The following is a 24369-nucleotide window of genomic DNA, read 5'->3' as shown; positions in this document are numbered from 1 at the left end:
GCAGAGCTGCCTTTCTCCAGAAGTGGCCAGTGCCTGTGCAGGTGTACGAGGGGACAGTAACCATGGGAAGAGAATTCCTGGCTGAGGAAAGCACAGCTAGGGCAGGCCTCAGTGCAAAGAAGTGCTCCTGAAGCAGAAGAGGCAGGGCTAGCCTCTCAGGCCTCTGGAGCAAATACCAGCAAACTTCTCCTGCAGTAAGTACTGTAGGCTTTGTGGGGCATAGCAGGGAAGCAGCCATGGACAATGCGTGGCTGTATTCCAATAAACTTAATTTTTAAGGCTGGGCGTGGTGGCTCACACCTGTAATCCCAGCACTTTGGAAAGCTAAGGCAGGTGGATCACGAGGTCAGGAGTTCAAGACCAGCCTGGCCAACATGGTGAAGTCCTGTCTCTACTAAAAAGACAAAAATTTGCCAGGCATGGTGGTGTGTGCCTGTAATCCCAGCTACTCAGGAGGCTGAGGCAGGAGGATTGCTTGAACCCGGGAGGTGGAGGCTGCAGTAAGTGGAGATCGCACCATTCCACTCCAGCTGTAGGAGACAGAGCAAGACTCCATCTTGGGGGAAAAAAAGCAAACTTAATTTTCAGAAACAGGCAGCAGGCTGAATTTCGCCCAAACTCTTGGGCTGTAGTTTACTGAGTCTATGCTCTGGGGGCCACACAGGAAGTGGAGATGCATGCCCACTGGACCAGAAGAGAGGTCACCTGCTCTAAGGTGCTCCGCAGCTGGACATTGTGGCGCTGCAGCCTGCTCCTGTCAATCTCCAGCCGGGCCACCGCTTGCTGCAGGTGTTCAAGCCTTTGTCTCCATGACTGCTTCTCCTCCATTCCAGCAGGACTAGGCTCAGCCTCTACTCCTGAGACCTGTGGGAAAGACCTGTGATTCTCACCTGGGCAGCCCCTAAGACAGGTAGGGAACAGATAGAGGACACACAGACCAATCTGGCAGGTCTAAGCTTCAGGAACCCAGTTCCCAAGGGAAGGGGACAAACCCCTGGACAGGAGCTCCCTGCTGGGCCATCTATTCCCCCAGAGCCCCCAGCTCACCTCTCCCAGATGCATGCCCTGCTCCCCTCTGGACCCCTGTTCTGCTGTGCTGGTTGCACCTGGGCTGTGTAGCCGCTCCTCCAGAGCCCGTCTGGTGAGCTCCAGTTCATCCTAGGGTAGCGAGGTATGGAGCAAAATTATATCCAACCTCATATCCGGACCAACCCACCCTCCACAGAAACAGCAGTTCAATGTTCTCCTCAGGCTTTTGTCTTATTTTTCCTAGAGGCTCTGAGTCATTCTAGTACAGAACCTTCATTTTACAGATGGGTAAAACAAAGGAGCAGAGGGGCCTCTACTCAAGGATATGCAGTGAGCTAGCAAGGAAGCTAGGACCAGAGTCCCCAGCTCACTTCACATTTCCTAGAAGGCTGAGCAATGACTCAGGGCACTGATGTGCTGTGGGAAGAGCACGGACTCTGGAGTCACGCAGGGCTGGGTGCCATGTCACCACTCAGTGGCTCTATGACTCTGGTCAAAGCACAAGCTCTCCCCAAACCCCAATTTCCTCATGTATAAAATGACTATGTGCACATGGATCAAGCCCTTGAGTTAAGTCCCTTTGGGTAAGTGGGGAAGCCTCATGCTAGATACTTTCTAGGCACCCTGTGGTTCATAAATGATAATGGTCAAGAAGAGATGAACAAGAGAAAACAAGTGTATGCATGTGGATGTGGATTGCCTGGGAGAGAGGAAGAGCTTGGTGATAGAAAGTCTGGGCTCTAGAGACAGATGACTCAGATCTCATTCCAGTCCTGCCATTTATGAGTTTGTTTTTTTTGAGACAGAGTCTCACTCTGTCGCCCAGGATGGCGTACAGTGGCGTGATCTCAGCTCACTGCAACCTCCTCCTCCTAGGTTCAAGCGATTCTCCTGCCTCAGCCTCCTGAGCAGCTGGGATTACAGGCACGCACCATACACCCAGCTAATTTTTGTATTTTTAGTAGAGACAGGGTTTTGCCATGTTGCCCAGGCTAGTCTCAAACTCTTGGGCTGAAGTTATCCATCTGCCTCAGCCTCCCAGAGTGTTGGGATTACAGGCGTGAGCCACTGTGCCCGGCCATGACTTTGGACCAGTCCAAAGAAGACTTAACCTCTCTGAAATGCCATTCCTCAACTATAAAACGAGGACAGTAAGAGTTCCTATTTTTCAGGGTAGTTGTGGAAGAAACTGAGAGTAATAGTGCCTGGCATGTAAAACGCTTAAAAAAAATGGTCCCATGACAATGGAGGGCTGCATCTGACAGGCGTCCCTGTCTGTTTGGAGGGGGCAGTGGGTGAAGTGACTCTGACCCGAGTTATGTTGCTGAGTGAATACTGCTTAGTAACCCAAGAGTATGGGTGGGAAGTGCCCTCCTGCCCAATTACATACCTTACTTTTGCTGTGCCTGTAAGAATGGGCCTGAACATAGGAAAGGAGTTCCACTTAGTGCTTTCTTCCTAAGCAATTCATACATATCATCCCATGTCATACCACCAATGCCTATTTTACCAATGAGAAATCAAAGATCAGAGTGAAGGCATTCACCCAGGGTCACACAGCTGATAAGCCGCACTACTGTATTTCAAACCCTGGAACTGGACTCCAAAGTTCACAGATGGACCTCCTTCTCCTCATATTGCCCTTTGCCAAGAGCAGAGCTTTGTGAGTTTCCAGAAAGATCTCTCTAGGGGACTGTGTGTCTGGGGTTCTCTGGGGCTCAGTCAAGGGACCAGGATGTACAGTCTATTTCCCTGGAAAACTGGACTGGGCGTCTCTTAGCACAGAAGATGATGCCTCTCTCTGTCGAGCCAACCTGGCTTTCCTTTTTGCCTATTCTCTGCAGGTCTTGTCCTCAGTACAGGGGGTACAAAGGTGACTAAGACACGGTGCTTGACCTTGAGGTTAAATATTACACCCTGAAGTCCTCTCCTAAGCCCACTTCCTCTCACTCAACATTCTACCTACATGAAACCCATTTGTTCTAACTGAAGCCAAAGTGTCTCTGGCTTCAACTCCATCCTTCAACTTCAGATCATTTTACTAAGCTGCCCACAGGCTCCTCCCTCCATTTCCAAACTGACCGCATCATTCCACTCCTCTTTCTCACATCTGCTTCTCTTCATCTTGGTGAACAGGGACCTGAGTGTGATCTTTGACTTCTTTCTGCCCTCTCTTTACTCCTCCCACCTCTTAGCCAATCAAGTCCTACCTCTCAGACCCACCCCCATGTCTCCATTCACACTTTCCATCTTAGGGCACGAGCTCTCCTCTGGACTTCCCAGTACAGCCTCCCAGTGGGTCTCCCCAGACCTGCTGTTGCTCCACACGGCAGCCTGAGCAATCTTTCTGAGCTGTATGTCTGATCACATCACTTCCCTGCCGCAAACACTTCATCTGCTTCCCACCACCCAGGTCCTCAGCATGACTTGCAAGCCCTGACAGGTGTGGCCCCTGCTGTCTTCCGGTCTCTTACCAAATCCTCCCTGTCCCATGCAACCTGAACCATCTACACAGATACATTTATTCTCGCCCTCTTTTCCTCTTCCCCTGAATGCTCCTCCCCAACCTGTGCTTGGCTAGTTCCTTACTGGTCCCTTCAGGTCTATTTTTTTTTTTTTTTTGAGAAGGAATCTCGCTTCCTTGCCCAGGCTGGAGTACAATGGCACGATCTCAGCTCACTGCAACCTCCACCTCCTGAGTTCAAGCAATTCTCCTGCCTCAGCCTCCCAAGTAGCTGGGATTACAGGCACATGCCAGCATGCCTGGCTAATTTTTGTATTTTCAGTAGAGACAGGGTTTCACCATGTTGGCCAGACTGGTCTCGGACTCCTGACCTCAAGTGATCTGCCCGTCTTGGCCTCCCAAAGTGCTGGGATTACAGGCGTGAGCCACCGTGCCTGGCCCAGGTCTAATCTTAAACACAATTATTACCAGAAAGGCTTTCAGGACCCACTCCCAGGAAAGGGTGGGTATCCCTCCAGCATGCCTGGGGCATACTAAACTTCTGTGAGGCACCAACCACACTGCATTATCACTGTTTACCCGCTAGACTGCGAACTCTGTGAGGGCAGACTGTGGGGTCTTATCCTCTTTGTATCTTCCCTGACTAGCACAGTAGCCGGAATCCTACCAACGTTGAGGTGCTCATGATCTCAGATTTCTCATACCCCTGGGGTGCCACAGGGCCCAGGGTGGTGGGCAGTCCCTGAGCTCAGCCAGGCAGGGGTGTGTCCCCTGGCCCTTACTCCCCGTGGAGTGACTCACCTGCAGCCTTTGCTGTTCTGAGTCCCGCTCCAGGACAGAGGCTTGTAGGAACATGGCTACCTCCTGCAGACTGCTGACACTGGCCTTGGTCTGCACTAGGGACAGTGCCAAGTCCTGGGCCTTCTCCCTCCACTCAATCTCCCTGGCTTCTGTCTGTCTCAGGGCTGCCTGTAGCCGCTCCAGCTCCCGCTGCAGCCTGGGCTCTAAAGAATCAAGTTTTGGAGGTTGTTCCTCCACTGGGGAGGCTCTGTGGCTGTCGGGTAAGGCTTCCAGGTTGTTTCTTTGCTGGGTCTCCCTCAGCTCCAGGATCTCCTGTTCCTTTTGGGCTAGAGTCAGCTGTAGCTCCCTTAGATTCTGACGAAGGCCCCTTATCTCCTCCTCTTCTCTCTCGGGCCCTAGATTCTGCTTCTCTTGGATCATATTCTCTTGGACCCTCTGAGCCAGAGACTTCTCTAGCAGCTGCCCCTGTTCCTGCTGATGTCTCAGCTCTTCATCCCTCTGGGCAAGTGCCTGCTGCAGCTGCTGCACATCCTCCTGGTATCGGAGATCCTGGTCCTGGATCTCACCTTCTCGCGTCCTCAGGGCCTCTTCCAGCTGCTGAGTGTGTGCCTGGCAGGCATCCAGGGCGGCTTGCAGGGTGGCAGTGCTGGCCTCCAGACTGCGGCTCAATTCTGCCTGCTCAAGGAGATGCTGCTCTTTCCTCTGCAGGGCAGCATGAGCCTTGCCAAGGGCCTCCTGCAGAGCCTCAACCCGGGCCCGGGCAGCCTCCTCCTGATGCCGGGAGGACTGACTTTCTGCCCGCAGAGCTTCCAGCTCCTGGTCCCGTTCCTTGAGCACCGCCTGGACCTGTAGCCAGCTGTCCTGCAGGGCCCTGGTCTCCACCTCGTGCTCCTGTGCCTGCTCAGCACACTGCTGCTGGAGGGCCAACAGAGCTTTCTCCTGCTCCCGAGACTCAGCCCTGAGGTCTCCCAGCACCTCCTCCAGGGCCTGGACCCGCCGTCCCTCCACTGCCAGCTCTTCCTTGAGCCTTCGTGCCTGTTCCTTGTGGTCCTGAAGCTCTCCCTGACGCTCCTTCAGTGTCATATGGGCTTGCTCCAGAGCTCCCTGGAGGGCGTTTGCCTTTTCCTTCACACTTTCCTCCTGTCCCTGGGCCTGCTGCTGTTCTTGCTGCAGAGCCTCCAGTTCCTGGTCCCTCTGGGCTAGCGCTCTCTGGGCCTCATCCAGTTGATTCTGAAGTGACTGCTCCTTCAGCTCGCCTTGTTCCCTGGCTTCCTGCAATTGCTGCTGCAGGACCACTATCTCCTGCTCTCGCTGGGACAGGAGGAGGCTGGTCTCACCTACCTTCCTGTGCAGGCCCTGGAGCTGCTGCTCCAGCTGGTCCTTGAGCTCCTGGAGTTCATGGATATGCTCCTGCTGACATTCCACCTCCTTCTCCTTATCACGCAGGATCAGCTTCATGTGCTCTAGGCTCCCTCGTTGTGCTTTACTCGGGCCCTTCCCTTCCTCTGCCCGTTCCTGCATCAGCTGCCTCTGAGTGGCCAGCTCCCGGCCTCGCTCTCTCAAGGACAGCTTGATCTGTTCCAGGTCCTCCTCCAGGATCTTGGTCTGCCGGGTCCTCTGATCCTCGAGAACCTGAATCCTCTCCTTCTGCAGCATCAGCTCCTGGTCTCTTCTCTCGAGATCCTGAGTCAGATGCTCTTTCTGCCTCTGCAGCTCCTCGATCTGTTCTCGCTGAGACTTCACCTCCTGGTCCCTCTCCTGCAGCTCTCTTGCCAGAAGGGTGCTGTGGCTCTCCAGGTCATGGATCTGGCTGCTTTGAGCCTGCAGCTCTTGGCTCCTTTCTTCTAGGTCCAGTGTAAGGTGGGTCAAAGCCACTCTCTGGGTTTCCCTCTGGCCCTCCAGCTCCTTGATCAGTTTTTGCTGGCATTCCATCTTGTGATGGTTTTCCTCCAGTTCCAGGGCCAGGCATTCCAGAGTAACCAACTGCTTTTCCAGATCCTGAACCTGTCCTCTCTGGGACTCAATCATTTGGTCTTTCTTCTCAAGTTCTAGAAGCTGATGCTCCAAGACACTCCTCTGAGTCTCCCGATCCTTCTCGAGCTCTCTGATCTGCTCCCTCTGCACAGTTAGCTTCTGCTCTCGCTCCTGGACGGCCATAGGCAGATGCTCTAAAACAGACCTACACTTCTCTAGCTCCTGAATCTGTTCTTGCTGCAGATCTACCTCTTGGTTCCTCTTCTTCAGGTCTAGAGACAGCAATTCCAAAGCAGCCTTCTGCATTTCCCGTTGCTTCTCCAGTTCCTGGATTTGTCCCTGCAGAGTCTCCACCTCCCCTTCTCTTTCAGCTAGGGTCTGGGTCAGGAGGGCCAAATTCTCTTGCAGAGCCTTTCCTTGGGCCACCTTCAGCTCGCCCTGCTCTTGCAGAGCCTGGGCTCTCTCACGCTCACTCTCCACCTCCTCATTTTTCAGCTTCAGTGCTGAGCGAGCCGTTCTCAGGTCTTCTTCCAGGACGCCAGCAGCACTTGCCTGAGCCCTGGCTTCTGCGACAGCTGCTTGCAGGTGTTCCACCTGGGCTGTCAGGTTCTCCTTGGCTGCCTGAAGTAACTCTCGCTCACCCTACAAGACAAGATGAAAAGCCACTTTAAACTACACTTCCCTGCTACTGTCACCCCAACACTGGCCCTTTTCTTTCTTATTTTGTGGCACTAGCAGTGACAAGGACTTGGGCAAAAAAGTGGTAGTATATTCCAGTTAATCTGATACTGTAAAAGAGCATCCCTACTACCTCCCAGGACTCTGCTATGCCCAGGGCAGACTCTGGTCCTTCAGGACAAGGGGCAAAAATATCAACCTCAAATTCAGAAAAAGCAACTGAAGGAGGATTAACTGGAACCTTAATAATGGCCCCCAGGGACATGGAGACAGCCAGAGGAACTGATAGACTTGCTGAAGGAAGTGGGACACATGACCACAGGCCAAGGTGGGCCCAAGGGACTACTCCTGAGGCAAACCCCTCCCTGAAACCAGTAACACTTTACCTGGGCTTCCATTCGCTGTAGCTCTGCTCTCCGCAGGCGACTCTGTAAGGATGCCATAGTTTCATGTAGTTCCATCAGCTCAGATTCTAGGGAGTTCTGCTTTCCTTCCCACTTGGATTTCTCTTTGAGAAGAGGAGAGGAGACGTAGTGGAGTAAGACCCATGTTTGGGGTGGGGGAAAAGAGGGATATAGATGCAGATGGAGGATGGGGAACAGATTCAAAGGGGAGGAAGGCCAAGGAGAGAATTCTATCCAGTGTCCTAGAGACATCAACCATCTGCCAGCTGCTTCTATTTGCCTGGCAGTACTCCCTGCTGCTGCCAGCCCCAGCATTGCCTGGTAATCATCCCAATACGTCCTCATCCTCATCACAGAGAGCCTTGGCCCTCAATTCCAGACAGGGTTGAGCCAGATGACACTGGAGGTCCCTTCTAGCCCCCAATCCTATAATTGTGCAGGAGCTCCTAGAGACCTGGGTGGCTCTGCTGACTGCCCACCATTTCTGCAGCAGGCGTTGGAATCTCACTATTTTTGTGGCTCTCAGGGAACCCTCAAACGGTCTCAAAAAAGGCCAAGACCCAAGTTGTCCTCTTCTCTTTTTTTCTTTTTTTGAGATGGAGTCTTGCTCTGTCGCCCAGGCTGGAATGCAGTGGCACAATCTCGGCTCACTGCAACCTCCACCTCCCGGGTTCAAGTGATTCTCCTGCCTCAGCCTCCCACCACCATGCCTGGCTAACTCTTCTCTTTTACAGTAGAAACTTGAGCTTCAAGACCCTTCCTCTACTGTCCTTTGTAAGGAGTCATGACATTTTCCAGTCCTTGGCTGGCACATGGATATGTCCTCCCCGGATCCCCTCTCCTTGCTTTCTCCCAAATAAGCTCATAATCCCTCAGTGACCAAAGGCTAACTTGGAGGACACAGTTGAAGATGATAAAAATAAGTAACATGGATGACAAAAGATGCAGAGTTTTATAATGTTCTTATAGTCCTGGCCCTGAGTCTCCAATTTTTTTTTTTATTTTTAAATCTACAGAGACAGGGCCAAGCATGGTGGCTCACGCCTGTAACCCCAGCACTTTGGGAGGCCGAGGTGGGCGGATCATGAGGTCAGGAGTTCAAGACCAGCCTGACCAACATGATGAAACCTTGTCTCTACTAAAAATACATAAATTAGCCGGGCGTGGTGGCAGATGTCTGTAATCCCAGCTATTTGGGAGGCTGAGGCAGGAGAATTGCTTGAACCTGGGAGGCGGAGGTTGCAGTGAGCTGAGATCACACCACTGCACTCCAGCCTGGGTGACAGAGCAAGACTCCATCTCAAAAAAAAAAAAAAAATCTAGAGACAGAAAATGGAAGCCCAGCCATTTCCTCCTTTCAGTTCACCAAATCTGTTCCTCCTAATCTCTTCTTCCAGGATGGGCCTCAAAGGCCAAGCAAAGTAGAAGAAAAAATAGTTCAAGGGGGTCAGCACTCCTTTGGAAGTGCCTCTAGATATCATCTCACAGTTCTGGGTAAATAATGGAGTGCAGCTGGGCACGGTGGCTCACACCTGTAATCCCAGCACCTTGGGAGGTCGAGGCAGGCGGATCACTTGAGGCCAGGAGTTCAAGACCAGCCTGGTCAACATGGTGAAACCCCGTCTTTACTAAAAATACAAAAAAATTAGCCAGGCTTGGTGGCGCGTGCCTGTAATCCTAGCTACTTGGAAGGCAGAGGTAGAAGTGACATTGCACTCTAGCCTGGGTGACAGAGTGAGATGCCATCTCAAAAATAAAATAAAATAAAAATAAACAGAGTAGCTGCTAGGCCTGTGCCTGCCACTTCTGGGCTCCCCACCTATCCCTTCTCCTCCCTCTAAATCTCCCTGCCTGTCTTGAGTTTCTCACCTTCCTGATTCTGGGAGAGCTGTCTCTGCAGATCCTGCAACTCTGTGTGGACCTGGCTCTTCTCAGCCTCAGTATCAGTTAGACGCTCTTCCAGTTTCTGGACCTGATCCCTCAGAACATCCTGGGAAAGGAAGGGCATGGCTAAACATGAGTTCCTCATCTTCCACAAAGCAATGCAGGGCTCAAGCTCCCTCCTCATTCTCAGCCTCTGTGGTGGGCTGCCATTGTGGACCTACTCCCAGATTGCTGGGTTACTTCCTCTGAACACATGTGCATTTAGCTCCCTGAAGTGATGACAGGCTCTGTTCCACTTGGATGGAGTGAGAATGCCCTTCTGACCTGTCTATCTCTTTTGAAACAGAGCTCCTGCTCAAAGTTAGCCCAGGGGTCACCCCTTCCCTCTCAACACTCCTACTTCAAAGCTTAGCCCAAAGGTCATCTTTTCTTTCCTTCTGACCCTTCCCAAATCAGGATGAATTGCCCCTTCCTCCTAGTTCCAACAGTACATCACTTGCATCTGTTACTGATCCAATTAATTCTCTCAGTTCTACTTTCCAGTAGAATGCAGTTTGGTTCCTCCACCATGTCACAAGCCTTCTTTAGGCAGAGATCAGGTTTTTCTCCCTTCTGTATCCCCAGCTCAGAGTGGCTGACATATGGATGGCGCACTCAATTTGTATTGATTGATAGGTTCACTGTGAGGTGGAATTTATGAGATCTTTCAGACCTAGGCCTTGAACGTGCCTATAAATGCCAACCTCAAATCTCAGTGGTCATCAATTTCTAGGGTTTCTCTTGGAAGTCTAGGTACCAAGAATACATTCACAGCTGAGTGGAAAACGATGCAAAACAATACCACACACCACACATCTGCCCAGGTTTTTTCTTTTTTTTTTTTTTTCCTAAGATGGAGTTTCACTTTTGTTACCCAGCCTGGAGTGCAATGGCACAATCTTGGCTCACTGCAACCTCCACCTCCCAGGTTCAAGTGATTCTCCTCCTCAGCCTCCAAAGTAGCTGGGATTATTACAGGCGCCCATCACCACCCCTGGCTAATTTTTGTATTTTTAGTAGAGATGGGGTTTCACCATGTTGGCCAGGCTGATTTCGAACTCCTGACCTCAGGTGATCCACATGTCTCAGCCTCCCAAAGCACGGGATTGCAGGCGTGAGCCACCGTGCCTGGCCTACCCAGGGTTTTTTGGTTTACAGGGCTCATTCAAGATCCTCACTCATCTAATCCTCAAAACCCTGAGCAGGCACTATCTGCCCTACTCTGCAAGGGAAAACAAGGCCCAGGAACTCCAAATGCTTCATTTGTAGTTGCCAGGGGGTAAGTGATAGAGGTGAAACTCATCCCAACTTGATCTCAGGAATAAAATAGGTCAAACTGCTTCATACATCTTTGCCTCATGCTTTTCGAGGGATGTAGAGTTCAGGAAAGGGGAGCAGAGAAACATACCCGGGTCTGTTGAGTCTTCCACAGGTCTTGATGAAGCTTGTGGAGGGCAGATGCTACTGCCTCAGCGGAGAGAGCAGTCAGCAGGGGCCCTCTCTTCAAGAGGCTCCTAGCTCCATTCTGGTCTGAAAAAAAGAGGAAAACCTCCTCACCTAGCTGCCACTATGAAAAGAAACAGCCAGACCTCCTCAAACACAGCCCTGGCCTTCCCATTGGTCCCTCCTCTCCGCAAAGAACCTCTTCTCAGCAGTTCGCTCATCACATATTTTCTCCTTAAGTATGGGCCAGGCACTATGGTGGGTGCTAGATAACGCCAGCTATCGCTTATTACACACTTAATAAGTGCCAGGAACCGTGTAAGCGATTCACATCTGCAACCTCATGACTCCTTGATGAAATTATAAGGTAAGTACTTTTAACATCCTCATTTTGTAGTTGAGGAAAATCAAGCTCAGAGAGGATAGGTGACTTGCCCAAGGACACATGGCTAGCAAACAGTAGAGCTGGGGCTTAAACTCAGAATTAATTCCCAAGTGTGTAATCTTAACCCCGAAGCAATATGGCCTAACAAATAGCATTCCTCTCTCTTTCCCCTGGGAGCCAGGCCTGGCTTTGGCCCAAAGGACCTAGTTCTGGAGTGGCTGTCTCACCTGGCTCAAGGCCCCAGAGGGAAGGAGCAGAGTCTCCCCCACCACTCAGCTCAGGCCTGCTCTCACAAACAGACCCCAGGGCCTGCTGCAGGACAGAGTAGAGGCTAGCCAGCTGGGCCTGGGCCTGGTTCCCGGGCTGCTGCTCCGTGGCCAGTGCTTCTAGCTGGCTCTCTGTGCTGCGCAGTCGCAGCTGTAGTTGGGCTGCCTTGGCTTCCTGGGCCCACAAGGAAGCTCGCAGCTGCTGCTCCGTGATACGAGATGCCCCCAGCTCCTCCAGCAGCTGTGTTTCCTGGGCCAGAAAGTCAGCCTCCTTTTCCTTCACCTCTTGCCTTAGTAATTCCATCTGCCAAGGAGGAATTGTACATACTATAAGCAGGAAGTAGATATCCTCTCCTCAGGCCTTCCCAGGCCAGACCCCACTCAATCCTTTTACAAACTCTGATCAGGGCTGGGAGGATTTCAGCTCAGCTCTCAGGTAGGTAGAGGGGCTCTGAAATGAGTGTTACCCTAGATCTAACACCTGGCTGCCTGCCGACTACTGAACACCTGGGCCCAAGCTGCTATGCTAATGGGTTACAGCCCTGGCTCTCTGGCTTGCTGGCTCCCTGCTAAGATCAGAACTCTGCCATGAAACCCCGACACTGCGCCTAGTAAGACCAGTCACAATAATATAGCTACCATGTACTGAATGCTTATTGTGTTCCTGACACTTTATATACTCCTATAATGGTTATAGGAATTAGGAACAAGAATTATCACCCTTGTTTTATCGATGAAGAAGCTGACGTTCACACAATTAGAAAGTGGTACAACTTACATTCAAACTCAAGACTGTTGAACAGCCAAACCTGTGTGCCCTTAACCCCTGCAATCCACCATCTGGCTCTTCCTTCCCTCCTAGATCCATCTTTCCTCTGTATACATCTGGGGTTCTGATGTGGGCAGACTGAGTACCTGGAAGTCTTGCTGCTGCCTGCCTGATCTGGAGTATTTCTGGTTGCCCATTCTCCCTGCTACATCTTGCCAACCAGACCCAGCACAGTTGGAAGTGGCTGTGCTGGAACCAGGCCTGTGTGGGCTCCATCCTTGTGTGCACTTTGCTCTCGGCTGTCAGGTTTACAGGAGCCATGCCCATCTCTGGGTCAGGTTCCCAAGCCCCCACCTTCTCTAGTCCTGGCTTCCCCCTCCTGTAGGGGTACTGAGGCACCAGCCTACCCTGTAATCAGGAAAAATAGATGGGTCCTCTCCATGAGAGGACTCAGAGCAATCAATCCACCGCTTCAGGATCAGGCTTCTGCCAGGGATGCAGGGCTTATAACCAGAGTGGGAAGTACCTGGGCACTGAGCTCTTTCTGTTCTCCCTGGGCCTCCTGCATGTCCTGCCGCAGGGCGCTCAGCTCTTGTTGTCGAATAGAGTCAGCTTCTTGTAAAACAAGGAGTCTCTGTTCCTTTTCCATCAGTGACAGAGTCAGACTAAAAGAGAGGGGTCAGAGTGCTGGGCCATTCTCTTAGGGAATGAAAAATTACCTTCTCATCGGAGTATTCTAGAGATAGCATTAATAATCAAAATAGAAATAGTAATGATAATGATTATGATGTAACAATAAGAGCTATCATTTACTGAACACTTACTATAAGTGCTCCTAGGTACTTCCTGCAGATGATGCCCCATTTCAACCTCACAGGTTTTTGTTGTTGTTGTTGTTGTTTTTTTTGTTTTTTTTTTTTTTTTTTGAGACGGAGTCTCACGCTGTTGCCCAGGCTGGAGTGCAGTGGCGCGATCTCGGCTCACTGCAAGCTCCGCCTCCCGGGTTCCCGCCATTCTCCTGCCTCAGCCTCCTGAGTAGCTGGGACTACAGGCGCCCGCCACCGCGCCCGGCTAATTTTTTGTATTTTTAGTAGAGACGGGGTTTCACTGTGGTCTCGATCTCCTGACCTTGTGATCCGCCCGCCTCGGCCTCCCAAAGTGCTGGGATTACAGGCTTGAGCCACCGCGCCCGGCCTGTTGTTGTTTTTGAGACAGAGTCTTGCTCTGTTACCCAGGCTGGGGTGCAGTGGCACGATCTCAGCTCACCGCAGCCTCTGCCTCCTGGGTTCAAGTGATTCTTGTGCCTCAGCCTCCCGAGTAGCTGGGATTACAGGCATGTGCCACCACGCCCAGCTATCAACCTTACAGTTATTCTTCTCTGGCAAATTTCACATAAACCTTATATTAGTACCTCACGTTCAACATGTCCAAATCTTCCCCGTCCCTCTCCTCTCCTCCCCTGCCCACCCAATCATCTCCTACTATGTTCCCTAGTTCAGTGAATGGCACTTCCATCCACACAGTGTCCCAACATAGAACCTTGACCACTCCAGAGTTCTCCCTTCAACCTACCTATAGCAATCTATGATTACATACAATTGCTTCTAACTCCCTTAACATCCTTTAAACCTCTTCTCCTCCTCTCTCCTCCTCATCCCCACTACCCTACCTTGGTTTAGCTTTAGGATCTCTCATCAGGACGACTGTACCAGCCTAACTTGTCGTCCTGCCTCTAGTTTCATCACCAAAATGATTTGTCCCTTCTCAAACTGTGTTTTTGTTTTGTTTTGAGATGGAGTCTCGCTCTGTCACTGAGGCGGGAGTGCAGTGGCGTGATCTCAGCTCACTGCAACCTCCGCCTCCTGGTTCAAGCAATTCTCCTGCCTCAGCCTTCCAAGTAGCTGGTATTACAGGCACCCTCCACCATGCCCAGCTAATTTTTTTGGTATTTTTAGTAGACATGGTGGCCAGGCTGGTCTTGAATTCCTGACCTCAAGTGATCTGCCCACCTTAGCCTCCCAAAGTGCTGGGATTACAGTCGCGGGACACCGCATCCAGCCCATCCCCTTCTCAAATTCCTGCAGCACTAAGAATACAAGCTGCTCTTCACTCTGAATGGTCTTCTATCACTCCTGATGTCTCATGTCATTATAATCCCTTCAAATACATAAGTTGGATTATATCAATTTCCCTGCTTAAAATTCTCCAGCGGTTTCCTATGAAACTCAAACTACAAACTCCTTGCTGTGACCTACCAAATCCTGAATGCTGTGGACCTGCCCAGCTCATGCCACTCTCCTCATTCACCAGCCTCCAATCACAATCCAATCAGGCTCCGACCACTCTTTCAGTTCCACCAAACACTGTAAACTTTTATCTGCCTCATGGCCTTTGCACATGATTTCTCCTCTTACAGAATAGAACTCCCCCATGGCCGGGCGCGGTGGCTCAAGCCTGTAATCCCAGCACTTTGGAAGGCCGAGACGGGTGGATCACGAGGTCAGGAGATCGAGACCATCCTGGCTAACACGGTGAAACCCCGTCTCTACTAAAAAATACAAAAAACTAGCCGGGCGAGGTGGCGGGTGCCTGTAGTCCCAGCTACTTGGGAGGCCGAGGCAGGAGAATGGCGTAAACCCAGGAGGCGGAGCTTGCAGTGAGCTGAGATCTGGCCATTGCACTCCAGCCTGGGCGACAGAGCGAGACTCCGTCTCAAAAAAAAAAAAAAAAAAAAAAAAAAGAACTCCCCCTCATCCTCTTACATGGGTAGCTCCACTTCATGCTGAGTGCTCAGTTTAAACGCAACTTCCTGAGAAAAGTCTTCCCTAACAACGGTTCTAAAGTAGGTCTCTTCTACCTCACCCTGTTTCCTCCATGTGTCATAATCTGTAAAAATTTGAGTTATTATTTGATTAATGTCTTCCCCACCAAACTATAAATTCTATTGGCGCAGGGTATCACTATATCCCCAGGCACGGTGCCTGGTGCAGAATGGGTGTTCTTGAAATATTTACTACATAAATGAAATTCAAGCTTTTAAGACAGGAACCATGTCCTCTCCACATGGCTACATGTACATCCCAGAGTTGTAGACATGAAAGGCAAGGTGGCCTGAGCAAACAACTCTCAATATCACAGTGACCATGGCAGCCAGATAGCCACGTCCATGGCCTATCTAGCCTACCTGGCCTTCTCTCTCTCCAGTTCCTTCTGAATTCGGTTATACTCCTGGGTCTCTCTCAGCTTCTCCTGAACCTCTTGCTCCACCAGCCTCTGGGAGTCATCCTGGGCCACCAGCTGAGACTTCAAGTCCTCCACCTGGAAAGTTAAGGGCATGGAGACCAAGATGGCAGGGCAGGGGGCCAGTGGGAAGATGCTCCTCACCTAGGGCTTCAGGGTCCTTCGAGGTTTACCATAGTCAGTGGTCATTTCCAATGCTCTGGCAGTTCCACCAATCCCTACACACTCTTCTTAACCACCCCCTTCCTCAATACAATTCGGCTTGGTCATCTGCCTCCCAGCCTCACATACGCTGCACAGAGGCAGGCACAAATAAAAATTTTCGCTGGGCTAGGTGCAGTGAATCACACCCGTATTCTCAACACTTTGGGAGGCCAAGGCAGGCAGACTGCTTGAGACCAGGAGTTTGAGATCAGCCTGGGCAACATAGGAGATCCTGTCTCTATAAAAATTTAAAAATTAGCCAGGTGTGATGGCTACTCACAGTAGTCCCAGCTACTCAGGGTGCTGAGGTGGGAGAATTGCTTGAGCTTGGGAAGTCAAGACTGCAGTGAGCTGGGATCTGCACTTCAGCCTGGGCGACATAGTGAGACCCTGTCTCCCCCACCAAAAAGAAGGAAAAAAAAGGCTGACTATAACTACTCCCAAAGGCAAAACATGAATTGTGATTGCTTTTTTAAAAATGAAAAGTCAGGCTGGGTGCAGTGGCTCAAGCCTGTAATCCCAGCACTTTGGGAGGCCGAGACGGGCAGATCACGAGGTCAGGAGATCGAGAACATCCTGGCTAACGCGGTGAAACCCCGTCTCTACTAAAAAAAATACAAAAAACTAGCCGGGTGAGGTGGCGGGCGCCTGTAGTCCCAGCTACTCGGGAGGCTGAGGCAGGAGAATGGCGTAAACCCGGGAGGCGGCGCTTGCAGTGAGCTGAGATCCGGCCACTGCACTCCAGCCTGGGCGACAGAGCGAGACTCCGTCTCAAAAAAAAAAGAAAAAAAAAAAAAAAAAGAAAAGTCAGAACATCATTTGATATAGGATTCTGAGAAGCAACCTAGTATGTAAAAATATTAGATTTATGGCAAGGATGGAAAGAACAATTGAAATTGAGACAGCCGGGGAAAATACAAGCTCTGCGACCATTACAGAGAAAGAAGTCACTCTCCCAGGGCTCTGAGAGGCACACGCTCAACTCTGAGCACCCTCTAATTTTCCACTCAGTACTGTGGCCCACCCATCTACCCTCCCAAACCAGGCAGCAGGGCCAAGGTTCTCCCTGTCCTGCAGGAGGAAGTGGGAAGGCCTGGCTGTGTTGGGGAAGGACCATGGGACTGGGTGGGGAGGAGGAGGGGACCTGCTTCTGCAGGTCCATCTTATCCTGTAGCAGGGAGCTGCTCTCTTCTTGGAGGGCAGCAAGGTCATCTCTGTGCTGCCGGGTTGCCTCCTTCAGCTCCCGCTGAGCCTCCTGGAGCTGGGTCTGTAGCATTCCAGTGGTCTCCTGAAGAGGGATAAGACATCAGTGAGTAAAGGAAATCCGTGTTGTATAAATACTGTTTTTTTTTAGTGGGGTGGCAAAAGCTGAGGCAGGAGCCAGCAATCCACATTGTTTCCACCTCACCGTCTCACTTCCTAGTCCCTCTCCTCCCTCACAGAGTGCATTGGCTCACCCAGGTTTCTTGGTCAGGGTCCACGAGTCGATAATAGTCTCTCACTCAGACCATGGCAACAGTCTCCTAACTGTATCCCTACTTCCACTTGATGCCATGATCCCCTAAAAACACACACACACACTATTCTCTACTCAGCAGCTAAAGTATTTAAAAAAACATACACAGGTATGTATATGCATGTGTATATGTATATACAAATAAATCATATTCCACCCCTGCTTTTTAAATACCACCCAACTGGCCAGGCGCGGTGGCTCACACCTGTAATCCCAACACTTTGGGAAACTGAGGTGGGTGGATCACTTGAGGTCAGGAGTTTGAGACCAGCCTGGCCAACATGGTGAAACCCTTTCTCCACTAAAAATACAAAAATTAGCCAGGCGTGGTGGTGGGCACCTGTAATCCCAGCTACTTGGGAGGCTGAGGCACAAGAATTGCTTGAACCCGGGAGGCAAAGGTTGTAGTGAGCTGAGATGGTGCCACCGCACTCTAGCCTGGGTGACAGAGTGAAACTCAGTCCCAAATACATAAATACATACATACCACCCAACAGTTTCCCACTGCCCTTAGAACAAAATCCAAGCTCCTACAATGGTTGACAAAGGGCTTCTGGCTACCACTCCACTTGCCCCTGAGTTTATCAAGCTGGAGCCACACTGCCTCCTTTTTGTCCTTGAACTTCCCAACCCCTCTTCTGTGTCACAGGGCCCTTGTGACAGGTGTTTCCTCTGCCTAAAGTGTTCTTCCCATGCCAGGCATTTATTTTACATGGCTTGAGATATAATTCATATACCATACAATTCATTCATTTAACGTATACAATGTAGTGGGTTTTAGGATATTCAGAGTTGTACAACTATCACTGCAATCAAGTTTAGAACATTTCCATCAATCCCAAAATAAACTCCGTGCCCATTCATTGTCACTCCCCATTTCCCACCCCACTCCCACCGTAAATCTGCTTTCTGCCTCTATAGAGTTGCCTGTTCTTGGTGTTTCATATAAATGGAATCATATAATATATAATATATGGCCTCTTGTGATGGGCTTTTCCACTTAATCTGATATTTTCAAGGTTCACCTATGTCGTATCACGGAGCTGGTTTCTTTTTTTTTTTTTTTTTTTGAGACGGAGTCTCGCTCTGCCGCCTAGGCTGGAGTGCAGTGGCCGGATCTCAGCTCACTGCAAGCTCCGCCTCCCAGGTTCACGCCATTCTCCTGCCTCAGCCTCCCGAGTAGCTGGGACTACAGGGGCCCGCCAACACGCCCGGCTAATTTTTTTTTATTTTTAGTAGAGACAGGGTTTCACTGTGTTAGCCAGTATGGTCTCGATCTCCTGACCTCAGGATCCGCCCGCCTTGGCCTCCCAAAGTGCTGGGATTACAGGCGTGAGCCACTGCGCCCAGCCAGAGCTGGTTTGTTTTTAACCTTCAAGTCTCAGCTCAGATGTTACTTTCTCAGTGAGGCCTTCCCTGACCACTAAGTGCAAACTGACCTCCTTTGAATCACTCTCAGTTGTATCACTCTATTTCCTTTACAGCGCTTATTACAAACTGTAATAATCTCATTTGCTTTGTGTCTGCTCATTTGTCATCCATCTCTGCCACAGGAATGTAAGTTCCCTGAGGGCAGGGGCAATGTCTGTCATACTGACTGCTGTGCCACACCTTTTTTTTTTTGAGTCTTGCACTGTCACCCAGGCTGGAGTGCAGTGGTGTGACCTTGGCTCACTGCAACCTCCGCCTCCTGGGTTCGAGCGATTCTCCTGCCTCAGCCTCCCAAGCAGCTGGGATTATAGGTAAACGCCACCACGCCCAGCTAATTTTTGTATTTTTGTAGAGATGGGGTTTCACCAGGTTGGCCAGGCTGGTCTCGAACTCCCGACCTTAATTGATCTGCCCGCCTCGGCCTCCCAATGTGCTGGGATTACAGGTGCCCGCCACCATACCCGGCTAATTTTTGTATTTTCAGTAGAGATGGGTTTCACTATGTTGCCCAGGCTGGTCTCCAGACCTTAGGTGATCCACCCGCCTTGGACTGCCAAAGTGCTGGGATTACAGGCGTGATCTACCCCACCCGGCCTGTGCCATACCTTTACGTACTTGTCATGTGTCAGCACTTAGCACAGGGCCTGGCACATAAGAAGTGCCCAAGAACTCTTCGTGGTTGAATGGGTAAATGAGTACCCCTTTCTCCCCTACTCACGAGTCCACCCTCCATACCTGCTCCTTTAACTTCTGGACTTTCATGTCCTGCCTCAGCCGTTCCAGTTGTTGGCTGGCATCTGCTAGCTCCTTCTGGGTCTGCAGCAGTGTCTCCAGGAGGGATACTCTCTCTTTCTCTGTTTCCAGCTGCATCTGTGGAGGGGTAGGAGGGTAAGGGCTTGTGGGCTCAGGGTTACCATGCTCACCAATGAGGCCACAAGCACATCCCAGCTGCTCTAGGGCTTTTCTAGCAGATGAGAAGGGGCTGAGGACAAAGTAAGGTCTCAACCCATGGGTTCAGAACAAGGAAGTACAAAGATTACCACTGGTTTGCAAGCTGACAGGATGTGGTACATGTCAGCCCTCCCTCGGGAAGTATGACATACTGCCGGAACTGTGGCTAATGGTGTGGACCACCCTGCTCACTGGTAGCAGAGTGGGTAGCTACGCTCTCTTCTGGAAGCCCCTCTGCAGCACTACTCTTGGGAGTGGAAAAGGAAGTGGTCAAAAGTAAGGAGATCGCTGATTGGACGGGCAGCTTCAATCCTCCTAGCTTCTCACCTGGCATAGGGCACTCTCTGCCTGGGTTCGTTCTTCTTCCCTCTGGGCCCGGATGGCCTCCATTTCTGTCTGCTGCTCCTTTAGCCTCACTTCAAGCTCCATTTTTTCCCTCTCTAAGCTCTCCAGAGCCTTCGCCAGCTCCTGCTGGTGCCAGGAGCGCTCCTTCTCCTGGCCACATGAAAGAAACACCATAAGAACCAAATGGGTGAGGAGGGAAGGCAGGAGAACTGGATTGGAAAAACAAAGTCTTTCTACTACTCACTAGCTGGGTGACCTTGGTACCTCTCTAAGCCTGTTTCCTCCTCTGCAAAGCGAGGCTAATAATCCCTGCCTTATCTATCTTAACAAATTTTATGACAACCACATGAGAGTAATTTTTAAAAATCAAATGATGTAATACATGTGGAAGTACCTTCCAAACTGCAATTGTCCCTTATATATGCTACAGGTATCTGGGTTTTAAAATGTATTTCTATTTTTTAATGTTTTTTGGAGACGGAGTCTTGCCCTGTCACCCAGGCTGGATTGCAGTGGCACCATCTCTGCTCACTGCAACCTCCACCTCTCAGGTTCAAGTGATTCTCCTGTCTCAGCCTCCTCAGTAGCTGGGACTACAAGTGCCCCCCACCATGCCCAGCTAATTTTTGTATTTTTAATAGAGATGGGGTTTCACCATGTTGCCAGGCTGGTCACGAACTCCTGACCTCAAGTGATCTGCCTGCCTCGGACTCCCAAAGTGCTGGGATTACAGGCGTGAGCCACTGTGCCTAGCCTAGGCATTTTTGTTTCTAGAGATGGGGTCTCACTATGTTGCCTAGGCTGGACTTGAACTCCTGGGCTCAAGTGATCCTCCTGCCTCAGCCTCCTGAGTAGCTAAGACCACAGGGGCACGCCACCACACACAGCTCCATATTTGTTATCTTTAAAGCAGCCACATCGTGGTTGACAGTTGTAACAATGAACTGAGCTGGCCAATTCTGGCTGTCTGCTGCCTGCTCTCCTTTACTCAGGGTTGCAGAGTTAGGCCCTGAAGAATCAGGTCTGGCCCAGTGAGGGTGTCTCCCTGTATTATATAAGAGCATTAGAAGAGGGGTGCTGCTTATCTTAGAGGTCCTCCAGCCACCAAAGCTTTCCCAAGCTCTCTGACTAGTTCAGGACCCTCTATTAGGTGCCCAGGATAGAGGTGAAGGGCTCTGGAGTTGGGCTGCCTGGGTGAAAATCTTTTTTTTTTTTTTTTGAGACAGAATTTCACTCTTGTCGCCCAGGCCGGAGTGCAACGGCACAATCTCAGCTCACTGCAACCTCTACCTCCTGGGTTCAAGCGAATCTCCTGCCTCAGCCTCCCAAGTAGCTGGGATTACAGGCATGCGCCATCACACCCGGCTAATTTTGTATTTTTAGTAGAGATAGGGTTTCTCCATGTTGGTCAGGTGATCTGCCCGCCTCGGCCTCCCAAAGTGCTGGGATTACAGGCGTGAGCCACTGCGCCTGGCGAAAATCTTTAATCTACCACTATTAGCATGATCTCAATTTCTAAACATCTCTGTGCCTCAGTTTCATCATCTATTAAAATGGGGATAACAACGGTGTCATTCTCGTCATTCTCCTCAGGATGGAGACAAGTCGTGTGAATCACTTTAAATGTGCTTAGCACACAGAAAGCGGGCAATACACAACAGCCAGCATCATCATGACATTAGTATTCCCTGAACTTTTCCTTTAAAATGCTTGTAAGTTTGTCACTGCTTATTCATGTAATGGGAATGCCTCTAGTGTTTCAGTCTTCCAAGTGTCATCCTGTGCAGCTTTCCCCCTCATTCACTATACCTTGGCTACACACACTTGCCTCCTTGTAGGCCCCTGAGCACACTAAACAGTTTCTTGTTTGTTTTTTTTTTTTTTGAGACGGAGTCGTGCTCTGTCGCCCAGGCTGGAGTGCAGTGGTGCAATCTCAGCTCACTGCAAGCTCCACCTCCCGGGTTCACACCATTCTCCTGCCTCACCCTCCTGAGTAGCTGGGACTATAGGTACCTGCCACCACATCTGGCTAATTTTTTTTTATTTTTAGTAGCGACAGGGTTTCACCATGTTGGTCAGGCTGGTCTTGAACTCCTGACCTCGTGATCTGCCCACTTCGATCTCCCAAAGTGCTGGGATTATAGGCGTGAGCCACCGCGCCTGGCCCACTTTCTTTTTTTTTTAAGATGAACTCTAGCTCTGTTGCCCAGGTTGGAGTGCAGCGGTGCGATCTTGGCTCACTGCAATCTCCACCTCCCAGGTTCAAGTGATTCTCCTGCCTCAGCCTCCCAAGTAGCTAGGATTACAGGTGCCCGCCACCATTCCCAGATAATTTTTTTGTATTTTTAGTAGCAACAGGGTTTCACCATGTTGGCCAGGCTGGTTTTGAATTCCTAACCTCAACTGATCTGCGTGCCAGGGCCTCCCAAAATGCTAGGATTACAGGTGTGAGCCAGTGCGCCCAGCCAACACATTCATGCCTCAAAGCCTTGACTCATGTTTCCTTCTACCTGGAAAGCCCTTCTCCACCCCCACTCCATCATTCCTCACAGCTAAACTGACACTTCCTTGGTGAAGCCTTCCCAGACCATACAATTGACAGTGGTCTGGCTGGACATGGTAGTTCATGCCTATTATCCCATCACTTTGCGAGGCCGAGGAAGGATGATCACTTGAGCCCAAGAGTTTGAGACCAGCCTAGGCAACATGATGAAACCCCTTATCTACAAAAAAATACAAAAATTAGTCGGGTGTGGTGGTTCACTCCTGTGGTCCCAGCTACTTAGGAGGCTGAGGTAGGAGGATCACTTGAGGCCAGGAGGGCCTTGAGAGTGAGGCTACAGTAAGCCCTGATCACGCCACTACACTCCAGCCTGGGCAACAGAGCGAGACCCTGTCTCAAAAGAAATAATAATAATAAAAAGAAAAAAAGAGGTCTTCCTTTGTTCTTCCTTATAAAACCCAGCAATGTGTAATGTCACAGTTATAGGACAGTCGTGAATGACAAATCATTTTACCCTCTGGTTCAAAAAGCCAGACAGAGGATATAGCTCAGTGGCAGAGTATGTGACTACAAAAAGCCAAAGCCAACTGTAAAAACATAAAAAAGATGAATGTTAATAGCAGTTGCAAGTGTTAAAAAAACTGATCTATTTGCTCTATGTGAGTTAGAAGTGTGTTATAGCTACAAGAAAAGCTAATTCTGTGATGTGTAGGAAGTAACAGTCCAGCATTGCTGGTATGACCATGAACGGAATATTCTGCCCGGTTCAAAGTGCCACCTTCGCACTGGGACGTGAGTAAATTGTAACATGCCTAGAGGAAAGCAACCATGTTGGTGGGGTATTTCAAGCAAATCTAAGGCTCATTTGTTCCTGGTAATAGATTTTGGTTCAACATGAATTTCCTTTTTTTTTTTTTTTTTGAGATGGAGTCTGGCTGTCTCCCAGGCTGGAGTGCAGTGGCATGATCTGGGCTCACTGCAAGCTCCGCCTCCCGGGTTCATGCCATTCTCCCGCCTCAGCCTCCCAAGTAGCTGGGACTACAGGCGCCCGCCACCACACCCAGCTAGTTTTTTGTATTTTTAGTAGAGACGGGGTTTCACCATGTTAGCCAGGATAGTCTCGATCTCCTGACCTCGTGATCCACCCGCCTCGGCCTCCCAAAGTGCTGGGATTACAGGCTTGAGCCACCGCGCCCGGCCTATGAATTTCCTAATAACTACATCTATCTAAAATAAATGGGCAGCCAAGCGATGGAATATAACAGCAGCTAAGCAACCATTCGGAAGGGACATTACAGAGGTGGACAAAGCAGAAATGGTTTGGAGTTTGGGCCCTGAATCCCTTATCTACCCCTTATTAGCCATGTAACCCTGACTTCTCTTTCTATATTTTATTTATTGAGAGAAGGGGATCTTACTATGTTGCCCAGGCTGGTCTCAAACTCCTGGCCTCTAGCGATCCTTCTGCCTTGGCCTCCCAAATTGTTGGGATTACAGGTGTGAGCTACCGTGCCCAGCCCTGAGTGACTTCTTTATGCATTTATTCACCTTTATTGTGTGAATAAAGCATTCAGCATGGTGCTTGGCATGGAGAAGTGCTTAATAAGTGTCCAATATGATTACTCTTAAAAGGGAGACAGGCAGTAGATGGAAGAATAAAGAATACAACTGCCAAGAGTGTTTCTTTTTTTTTTTTTCTTTGAGGCAGAGTCTCACTCTGTTGCCCAGGCTGGAGTGCAGTGGTGTGATCTCGGCTCACTGCAACCTCCACCTCCCTGTTTCAAGCAATTCCCCTGCCTCAGCCTCCCAAGTAGCTGGGATTACAGGTGCACACCACCACACCTGGTAATTTTTTTGTATTTTTAGTAGAGACGGGGTGTCACCATGTTGGCCAGACTGGTCTCGAACTCCTGACCTCAGGCAATCCACACACCCAGGCCTCCCAAAGTGCTGGGATTACAGGTGTGAGCCACCATGCCCGGCCTCCCAAGAGTGTTTCCAATTGCTAGGATTCCAGGAGAAGGCAGTCACTGTTAAAACTAA

At 50.3% G+C, this 24369-nt stretch overlaps 1 protein-coding gene across 38 annotated transcripts in view; it reads right to left on the bottom strand.

The window, feature by feature from the left end:
* The window catches only part of CEP250 (centrosomal protein 250), an 80996-nt gene that overhangs the window by 22042 nt on the left and 34585 nt on the right, over positions 1-24369 (bottom strand). For 32 of the 38 annotated variants that reach the window (XM_065523030.2, XM_065523029.2, XM_065523026.2 and 29 more), the window contains 12 exons: positions 19806-19973; positions 19263-19397; positions 16725-16868; positions 15321-15454; positions 12663-12801; positions 11329-11671; positions 10682-10803; positions 9220-9340; positions 7333-7454; positions 4295-6910; positions 1048-1158; positions 706-864 (listed from right to left, as the gene is read on the bottom strand). In XM_065523030.2, the coding sequence (XP_065379102.1) occupies positions 706-864; positions 1048-1158; positions 4295-6910; positions 7333-7454; positions 9220-9340; positions 10682-10803; positions 11329-11671; positions 12663-12801; positions 15321-15454; positions 16725-16868; positions 19263-19397; positions 19806-19973 (4314 nt within the window). Of the gene's footprint in view, positions 1-705; positions 865-1047; positions 1159-2419; positions 2531-4294; positions 6911-7332; positions 7455-9219; positions 9341-10681; positions 10804-11328; positions 11672-12662; positions 12802-15320; positions 15455-16724; positions 16869-19262; positions 19398-19805; positions 19974-24369 lie in introns of all 38 variants that reach the window. The other 6 variants (XM_074005178.1, XM_074005177.1, XM_065523031.2 and 3 more) reach the window with 4 other exon arrangements.

The sequence above is a fragment of the Macaca fascicularis genome, chromosome 10, assembly GCF_037993035.2.
Source record: "Macaca fascicularis isolate 582-1 chromosome 10, T2T-MFA8v1.1".
Taxonomy (NCBI): Eukaryota; Metazoa; Chordata; class Mammalia; order Primates; family Cercopithecidae; genus Macaca; species Macaca fascicularis.
This window is presented reverse-complemented; position numbering and strand designations above follow the sequence as displayed.